The sequence below is a fragment of the Engraulis encrasicolus genome, chromosome 13 (assembly GCF_034702125.1).
Source record: "Engraulis encrasicolus isolate BLACKSEA-1 chromosome 13, IST_EnEncr_1.0, whole genome shotgun sequence".
NCBI classification, from domain to species: domain Eukaryota; kingdom Metazoa; phylum Chordata; class Actinopteri; order Clupeiformes; family Engraulidae; genus Engraulis; species Engraulis encrasicolus.
The window spans coordinates 36,674,049-36,684,442 of NC_085869.1; the positions used below are offsets into that span (position 1 = coordinate 36,674,049).

The 10,394-nt window shown below is 45.3% G+C and overlaps 1 protein-coding gene across 3 annotated transcripts in view; it reads right to left on the bottom strand.

The window, feature by feature from the left end:
* Positions 1–9,636, bottom strand: part of pou2f1b (POU class 2 homeobox 1b) — a 31,052-nt gene extending 21,416 nt beyond the window's left edge. For all 3 annotated transcript variants that reach the window (XM_063213848.1, XM_063213847.1, XM_063213846.1), the window contains exons 1-3: positions 9,548–9,636; positions 2,313–2,378; positions 1,378–1,469 (exon numbers count right to left, since the gene is read on the bottom strand). In XM_063213848.1, the coding sequence (XP_063069918.1) occupies positions 1,378–1,469; positions 2,313–2,378; positions 9,548–9,593 (204 nt within the window). In that variant the 5' untranslated portion in view covers positions 9,594–9,636. The remainder of the gene's footprint in view (positions 1–1,377; positions 1,470–2,312; positions 2,379–9,547) is intronic.
* Between the last annotated feature and the right edge of the window lie 758 nt (positions 9,637–10,394).

The window sequence follows — 10,394 nt, forward strand, 5'->3', positions numbered from 1 at the left end:
GCTCAGGCCTGTGGGTTAATTAGGTTGCCATTTCGGCGCTACACGGGGCTCCACATTTCCGCTTGCTTAGGGCAGGAAATTGTAGCGGAGAAGGAGGAGGAAGAAGAAGGAGGAGGGACACTTTAAAAATGACTCCATAAAAAATAGCACTCCTTGCCTCACCCATGTTCACAAAAAAAAAATAGTGAGTTGTGTGGCCCATTAGATGAAAAAAAAAAAAAAACAGCTTTTGGCTGATGGTGCTGGTTATGGGGACCAGTTTGCAGCCAAGCGAGACTTAAAGGGGAACGAGAAGAGAAGTTTGGGGGGCTGGGTTGGGGTAGGTTGGGGTGGGTGGGTGGTGGAGTGCGTGTGTGTGTAGGTGGAAGGCAGGCTATGTTAATTAAAGGAGGGAAAACGAAAAGGGGAAAAAAGCGGTAATGCTGTGCATGTAATAATTCTGCATAGATTTGCATATTCTACACCATCTGTTTCCGAGCAACTGCAGAGCAGCCAATTAGCATACAGAACTGATTAATTTCCCTTGTTGCCGGGCGATGGCAGCCGCCGCTTCAGCTCTCTCTCTCTCCGTCTTTCTCTCTCTCACCCCATTTCCCTCCCTTTTCTCGTTTTCGCTCTCTTCATCTCGGAGCTCGGGCTGATTTTGTTCAGCCTTTCCCTCTGAACAATTCCCATCCCTTCTAGGGCCAGTCCAGACAAACACACACACACACACGCACGCACGCACACCTTCTGCTCCTCCTCAATATACATGTTCAAACAAATATGCTCGCCTGCTTGCAAGCACACACATGATCTCACACACACACACACACACACACACACACACACACACACACACACACACACACACACAAGCCTTCCTTTTCAGTATACATACTAGAATGAATATGCATGTTCAGTTGCACGCACACACACGCACACACACACTAATAGTCAATGCATCCACCACGCGTCGGGCAGATGGGAGGCTGGCAGAGGTATGATAATAACATGGCAGTTGTTGAGCTGTGTTGTGTGGACAGGACGCATCATGTCAGGGAAGAACAATGTCCCCCTGAGACATCTGCACATTCCTACAGCCCCTCAAACAAAGCCAGTGTGTGTGTGTGTGTGTGTGTGTGTGTGTACGAGTCTACCCTACCTGTCAAAGAAAGGGCTTGAACAGGACTGCGCATGTCAGTAAACATTACATGTTGGAACATGGCCTTTGTTTTTTGTCACAGTGGAGCGCATTAGCTATTGAAGAGGGTCATTTGCATATGTCTTTATGCATGTCTGTGCATGGTGCCTGCCTGCCTGCGTCTGTGTGTGTGTGTGTGTGTGTGTGTGTGTGTGTGTGTGTGTGTGTGTGTGTGTGTAGGGGGATCTACCTACCTGTTGGAGCAGAGCCTGTGCGTGTGCGTTGGTGATGGCGTTTGTGGTCTGCACGGACTGTCTCTGAAAGTCCAGTCCATTTGTTTGGGCACCTGGAGAGGGAGAGAAAGGGAAGCGGAGAGACAGGGGGTAGAGAGAGAGAGAGAGAGAGAGAGAGAGAGAGAGAGAGAGAGAGAGAGAGAGAGAGAGAGAGAGAGAGAGAGAGAGAGAGAGAGAGAGAGAGAGAGAGAGAGAGAGAGAGAGAGAGAGAGGGTGGGAGAGACAGGGAGAAGGCATGAGGAGGGGTGGTGGGGAGTTTACCGCAAAGATCCACACACTGGAATGACAAACGCATCACCATCTCATCTACTCAAGCCATTCTCTCGCCTTGCACGCTCCATTAAACACCCATAAGTGCACACATTTACACACACATGCACAACACACACACACACACACTAAGTCGCGCACACACAGAGAGACACTTAGCACATAATGGGCTTTTAAGGTATATGTATTCATATCGCTCGTTAAAAGAAGCCATTTCCAATAATGAGGTTTCTGTCCCCCCCTTCCTCTCCTTGCTACAATTTACATTTAGTTGACATTAGAAAAATGCAAGCGAAGCTCAAAACAGGTGCCCAATCCAATCAGCCGGAACACAAAAGGCAGACTCGCTGGCTCACGGCCAATCAACCATTTCAATCAACACACACGCACACAAAAAGGGGGGGAAATCCGTAAAGGCAGGGCAAGTCACAAAATAGAACCCTGAGGCAAGTTTACAAAGGTGTGGCAGGGAGTGGGCTTGGAGATGGGGTGGGGGTGGGGGTTGTGTGGTATGGCATGAGAAGAAAGCGGTGACTGGAGGGTAGTGAGGTGAGGTGAGGGGGTTCACGGCAGGTGATTGGAAGGTAGTGAGGTGAGGTGAGGGGGTTCACGGCAGGTGAACTCACCTGTGCTTCCGTCGCCACTCTCCATTGCACATTTACTCGATTCAGACGGATTACTCATTTTAGAATCTGAAACGAAGCACAGACGAGACACACAGACACGCACACGCACACAGACACGCGCGCACACACACACACACGCACAGACACTTGGTGAGCGGAACAACCAAGCAACCGCAGAACCCCAAACATCACCCCTCCTTGGTTTCATTTCAGTGAGTCAATGTAGTCAGAACCTAGACCCCCAGCCCCAGCCCCAACCCCAACCCCAGCACCAGCACCAGCCCGCCCACCCACGTGTGACATATCCTCCCCTGCCCATGCACCCACCCCCCTCAAGACCCCTGGATGGACCCTTGGAGGAACTGCCGCTACGCTACATTTCCCTATAAGGATGCGGGGCTCCAAATGTACACATGCCAAGCAGTCAAATGCTGGTGAAATTTCAGTTTGGCTGGTATAAAATACCAACTTACTAGCCACTTTGACCCATTATATTATATATTAGTCAGTGTACGTTTGGCTAGTAAGATTAAAACCTGATTTTTTTTTAAGTTAATTTTATCCTGAATTTGCTGCTGACTCACTGGCGCCCCTCAAATGTCTGATTTGGATCAAACGTGCACACTTCTATTCAGACCGACACAATCACCAGCAAAATAAAAAAGGGAAACATCTCACGCACCAATAACCAAAACGGGGGAGGGTTGTTGAACAAAAGCAGGCACAGGCATTTTCACTGAATTAACCATTAGAAGAAGACACACACAGACGAGACAGAATAGCAGTCATCCCATCATGCTCTCCATGTCTCTCTTTCTCTCTCACACACACACACAGAAAAGAAAAAGAAGAAAAAAAAGAAAAATATGAAAAAGGGGGCAAGATAGAGGAGCAAGTGCGCGAGGAAACATGAAAAGGCAGGCAGGCAGGCGTCTTGAGGCTCAGTCACGGGCGGGAGCGAGGGCAGAGCCTGCATAGATTTAAATGCCTTTAGATGCCGGTGACACCCACCACACACACGCGCAAACACATCTGCCCCCCCTGTTTAAACAACTCACCCGGCAGAGCTGCACCTGCACTCTCCAGCATGGCTCTGCAAGGGCAGCCAAGTGGCAGTGCAGTGCGGGGCGGGCGGGCGTTTAGGTAGGTAGGTAGGTAGGTCTCCCGTCAGACGCGCAATACAAGACTTCAGATAACAGCCAGGAAGATATATATTTTTAACAAAACGAGTCCAAAGGAAACCAAAGTGAGGCCCTTGACGAGACACGAGACCCAAGGTTATCCAGGAGAGCGTAAACTCAACGTGAAAGAAGCAAACAAGAAAGCGGACGGACAGACGAAGCGGCCCGATGATGTCCACACACAGTCAGGTCTTCTTCCGCACACGGCTAAGCGGGTACAGTAAGAGCTAATGACTGCGATGCAGCTTTCTCAAACGCTCCCGTTTTTTTGCCCCCTCGCTCTCCTCGTTTCTCTCTCTCTCCCCCTCTCTCTCTCTCTCTATTCGTGCCATGATCGTCACAGCAACTCAAGTGAGAAAAAAGTTCTCTCTCTCTCTCTTCCTCTCTCTGTTTGTCTCTCTCCATCTCTCCCTCGCTTTTTTTCCAGGGACTGAAACAGAAACAAAGAGTGCAGCTGGCAGCGGCCGTAACGAAGAGCAATCAGTATTCAGCTGATTAAAGGCGTATGCAAATGTTCCCCTGCCTCGTTAGCGGCACAACACTTTGAAGTCCTGCGAGCAATTCATTTCACACAGGGCTCTGAAAGCTTTCTGCATAATTTAAAGCGCCCCATAAATATTTATCAGCTCATTAGCATATTAATTGGATGGCTTTGGAGGGAAGAGGGAAAAAGGGAGAGAACGAGAGAGAGAGAGAGAGAGAGAGAGAGAGAGAGAGAGAGAGAGAGAGAGAGAGAGAGAGAGAGAGAGAGAGAGAGAGAGAGAGAGAGGGGAAAGGAGAGAGGTAAAGTAGGGGTGGGGGTGTGGATGAAGGGAGGGAGGAAAAGAGGGAAAGGAAAGGCGATATAGAATGGGAGAGGGAGAGGGAGCGAGCGAAAGAGCGCACAAGAGAGAGAGTGAGAGAGAGTTTGGGGGGGGGGGAAGACAAGCCCAATTACTGGAAGAGTGAAGGCATTCTAATTAGAGGCGCAGGTAAGCAGAGACCTTCCCAGCATGCATCGCGGCAATAGGAAGCTCACAGGAGTCTCTCTTCCACTGTACCTAGTAAACAGAGAGAGAGATTTCCAGGCGCCAACATTTCTATGCCCTCAATGTATCAACCACCCCCCCCATTACACCCAACCTCAAACCCCAAATGACTACGCGCTGCAAAAAGTAAGGAAAAATGGGGGGTGGGTAACTCACTTTTTCATCGTTAATAAATAACTTGTCATTAATCCACGCTGAGAGAATTATAATGACAGGACCCCCTACCGCTCCTGCACTCTACTGATCAAAACCAGTCAGCGCTGACACACAGACACACAGACACACACACACACACACACACACACACACACACACACACACACACACACACACACACACACACACACACACACACACACACACACACACACACACACACACACACACACACACACACACACACACACACACACACACACACACACACACACACACACACACACACACACACACACACACAGTGTGGCAAGATTAGCATATTTAGATTAACTTTAGATTCCATTAACTTTTTTTCTGCTCACTGAAATTAATTCAGCCTTTGCAGACTGAGGCTTTGGCAGTCAACTGAAAAAACTAGACAAAGTGTCAGAAGCAAACGCAAAGTCAACTCCCTCTGAAGTGAACAACACACCATTCCCCTCAAGCCAACTCCAGAACGACTGTGGAGCGAGAATGTTTGAATGTTAGCAGTTGAAACAATGACAAACTGGTCTACAGCGCTGCCGGGTATTTCACAGAGCTCGCAGACCCTTTTTTGGCTTATACAAATATGCTAAGACAAAAAAAAAACCTAACTGAAAGTCACTCCAACCAACTGACAGGTGGCCAGAAGCTGCCGTCTGCTCTGCTCAAAAGGCACACAGATTTCAGCTCGAAAATTGGGCCAACGCTCGCCTCCTTTATAGTGGGGCCAGAAAAACAGAACAGACTGGACAAGTTTACTTTTAGCCACCCTGCTGTCACCAGCCTTTATTCTAAGTGTGGGAAATTTATACCCACTACAAATGAAGCTGAAAAACACAGACCAGTTTTTAGCCCAAACTTTAATTAAATTCCTGTTTTTAAATATATATTTTGTAGGGCTTTTTGCCTTTATTTCTGACAGGATAGTGGAGAGTGGGGAGAGAGAGAGACGAGAAGGATTGGCTAATAACCCGGGACGGAATCGAACCCGGGTCGCCAGCGTAGTAACCAAGAGCCCTACCGTTAGGCCACAGCAGGGACCCCAATTCCTTATTTTGCATCAAATTAATACATGGTTATAATAGATGTTTGCATGAGTAAGCCACATACAACTTGTTGGCAATAAGAAACAAATGGACAGATACAGTATGCATGCTACCACACACCCATATAACAAGTGCACAACAACAGGTGAGAAGATGGACAAAAGCCATAATGTTACTATTGCAACTCGCTTACACCCATGTTAGAAGAGAGAAGAGGTAAAGAGAGCAAGAGAAGAGAAGAGAAGAGAAGAGAAGAGAAGAGAAGAGAAGAGAAGAGAAGAGAAGAGAAGAGAAGAGAAGAGAAGAGAAGAGGAGAGAAGAGGGCCACATTTCCATTTCTGCCGGCACTGTGGGCTTCATCAGCCTAAACATGTTAACAATGTATTATGCAAATATTATACTGGGGTGAATTTTAAACAGGGCAACTCATTAGCGGAGCTTTATTGCGAAAAGGGGGTGACTGAATAGCGCAAAGGAAGATTAAGTGGCTCGAGGAGTTTCGAATGTGAGGATCACGCTGATGAACATTGAATATTAAGCGTGCTTAACTTTTTTTTTTTTTAAGAGACCACTAACTCCCATAACAAAAGGGTTTGAAACATAGGTATGACTGTGATACAAGAAGGACTTAATAATAACGTGCAGCACTGCAGTCATGACAGCTAGCCTATCATCCATAACATCAGAGCAGCAATTATTCCATGGAATGGATGGAGAGGGGCCAAGGACACTTTAATAGCACAGCCAACCGCAACCGACAGCCATTTTGTTCCCCCCCATAATGCTCTGTTTGTCTGTTTACATTCACACAAGAGTGGTGCGTGTGTGTGTGTGTGTGTGTGTGTGTGTGTGTGTGTGTGTGTGTGTGTGGTGTCCACCACCACCATTCATAATTCATGAATCATGATGATCTACTGTATATCAGTATGAAGTTCCACAGAGCATTAGAAATCTGTCCTTGTTAGAGCAAATAAAAAAAAGACAGGTCTCAATGATTTCAGGCATAACCTCTGCCTATGACAAATGAACAGGCGAATGTATGAAATGTTAATTGTCCACAAGTGTGGAAACGTATCTTCAGTTTCCCCATGTGAAAACACATGCGACATGTGAGACTTTACACAGACAAGACACTAGCAGGCGCACCATTTCATGTAAAAAAGGAGTACCACTCCAATAAATATACGATGGGATAACATCTTGGTGTGAAAAAAGACACCTACATGTTGGGTATACATTTCACTTTGATTATCATTTAACTGGATTATGAACAAGAATTTGAACTCTCCAATCTAACGCATATGTATAACATGTCACTGATTATCTTTATCTTTTATCTTAGCAGGTGAGTGTGCCACATCTGTGGGGTAGGCCAATCAACTTTGTTTTCCGAGTGAGAAGTCTGCACACTTAAAATCCTTTTTGCTGCAAGCCATGAAATAATAAAAGACAACAAAAAGGATTTGAAGTGTGAAGACTTCTCAGCCTGATAACTTCAGTCAGTGAAAACTTTGTCCTGCACCTTTTCCTGGGATGTGTGCACAATCTCCACCTTCAACTAGGCCCATCAACCTAGCCATATCACTCTGCAACATCTGGGATCCATCAACACCTATAAGTCTGTGGTTCATTGAGCTCGGCCTTATATACAATTAATCTTCAAGCTTGGCTTGTGGCCTCTCAGACACCACTTAATCAAGTGTTTTCCTCCACCAAATATACAGATAGAATCATCATCACCACCAGCCTGATTAATGACAACGATGAATCCATATGTGAATTCATTCATCTTGCGTAGCCTAAATTTTGTGAATGCAGAAACCACAAGCTTGAACTCAACAAATAAAAAATGGACATAATTGTGGACTAAAGGAAAAGGTCAAATATCAGTAGGCTATGCTGTATATTTGAGCTCAAAGCTTCCCCCCCCCCCCCAAGGCCTCACACCTCATTGGTTTTAACCATTCTCCCTTCCTTGTAGACTGAGCACAGCTTAAGCCAAGCAAATAATGGTGGAGCCCTCTCGTCCATGCTGCTACATGTCCCAACTGCAATTCCCTGGAAGACCTTTTAAGTCTATTCATATAGGCATGACAGAGTCTAATTCTTCTCTTCAGCCATTTAGTCTCCTAAACCTAAACAATGCTAAACTGGGGCGGAATTGTCTACCCATTATATCAGTATTTTTTTCCTCCTTCGTCTTTGTATTAATCTTAATTGCCACAATTGTGAGTGGTAAAATAATCTACCAAAAAGCCTTTCTATCCATGCGTCCGTGTTTTCCTGTTGCCACTAATGAATATTCAGCAGTGTTTAGTTAAATGACTACTGGTCAAGAAACAAGCAAAGCAAGTTAAAACGTTCAAGGCAACAATCGCTAAATGCAATAATGCCATCCAAAATGTACAAAAAACTATATCGCTCTTAAAAGTAATGCGCAAAAACAGCAACACTGAATGGTTATTCGTGCGTCTGTTTTGGCGTCTCAAATAAGCAACACCTCCCTGAATTACCCATTCTAATGAGTTCACTGTAATGTATTCAGATGTCGTAAACAAACACCACCCACACACAGCTGCGGTACACAACAGCACAAGTGATTTCTGGAGGGAACCGAGAGCGTAATTTAAATTCCTGAATCCACAACAACTTTTCGTACAGGGTTTGAGCTGCTTCACACAGACGGAGAAAGGCTTTCCATCGAGTTGTTCTAACGCTAGCTAAGTGCGACGGACTGTAACTAAACGCAATCGTATGCCCGAATGCATCTACCTAATCCACTTCTATGTTTCTCCAAGGACATGGCTATTGAAACATGAACACCAATGTATTATAATACCAAATTTGCGTAACTTGCCGCTGGTCCAGTTGCACCCCAGCGATACCTATCTAGCAAGCTAACATCATTAGCTTTGTCTACTGTAAAACAACCTGGCGGTAGCGATATTAAAAGTAACAAAGTAACCACGGGAATGGGATACAATTCTGTCACTAAGTAACAACAAAGTAGCGACTTTGTGCTCATGGAAACATAAACATCAGGACCAAATAAAGCAGATTCGCTTCAGCAACACGACGCGTTAAATGGATTCATTCTGATAGAATATGCTGAACACCGCATTCTCTGGTCTAGAAGGCCCACATGAATAACACAACAGGCTACACGCCTGCAAACGAGCACAAAGGCTGATCGCAATAGACATAAAACTCGCTGCACTAAGCCTCCAGACTACATTTAATCATACACGCCACTTCTTATGTGTTGTATTTTTAATTTTGATGGTAAACATATGCGCAGAGCCCATGCGATTGGAGGCGAATGAATATGCAAACCTTTATCGGGGAATGGTTCATGACACAATACGAAAACACAAAGCCGCTGTGCCTCGCGTTAGCGAGCTGCTAGCAAGGCACCTCTTATCTAGCAAGCTAGCTAGTTATGATTCAACGCTGTTTTTCAACATCACCTGAATACAGTCAGGTAACAAACAAAAGTTGTCTCGCCGATTACTAATAAAATATGCTAAGTCGCATTTACTCTGCTGCGATATGAATATGTAACGCGCTTAGCCCTCTAATCACACAAAGAGAGGCAGTTTCCCCCTTTAATTCGCCGTCGCAGTGTCTTGCCAGTTTCCCCACAGTGAATTATCCGCTTGCAATGGTTATTCCAAACCCCACAGTGCATAGACATCACATACAGTATTTTTGTTTACATCCTACCTCCATGCTTATCTTGGTTGAGAGAAAGAGTGTTTGAATATGAATATGAATATGTAAAATGCTGTAATAATTACCTGGTCCTGAACTCTCATCTTGACTCGCTGCTCCTCCGTCCGCCATTTTGAATATTTAACCCGAAATCCCAGCCCTTATACAAAAAAACCCAACACCCTGCCCTACCATGTAGGCTAGTAGTGTACTTTCGTAGCGCTTCTCCCGAACGATGAGATAGATGCTAGCCTATTACTATTGCAGCTGTATCTTTCTCTGTGGAACCGACGCATGCAGTTTCTTGTAGAATGTCATGGCACAAGCACAAACTTCTTCTAGCAGGAGCTAGACTACCTGAAAAAACACCTGCATTTCAAGAAAACAATTCAATGTGAAAATGGCTGATGTAGGCCTAAAGAAGTTATTAGAGACCAAAAGCGAAGAGCCTAAACGACCAAAGACATCAGAATGAACAAATTAAGCATTTGTTATTATGCATCACAGGCCTATCAAAATGGCTCATTTTTAATTTTTATGTGCAGAATGAAAGTTGATAGGCAACAAATCTTATGATTTAGATCTAATGATTTAAGTGGCATTTTAATAAAATATCTACACTTCAGTTTTAGAAGTATAGTTTATTTAAAATACATGAATAGGCTAGCCTGGCCTACATATCTTGTTGGTTTTGAGTGCTTCATGGGCCAGTTTGGCATAATCAGGAGGCTGAACACTCTACCCACACTCCCCCATCACTGATAGCCCCTTTCCACCCTCCAACCACCACACCAACCACCCACCAGCCAGCCAGGAGCCTATCCTGACGACTTGACTTGACTTGATAGTCTTTAGGCCTAGGCCTACTGAATTAGTTGAGTTGTCATTTTTAAGCATGTTTCTCAGGCGTGTGCCAATCATAATTAAGCCTGA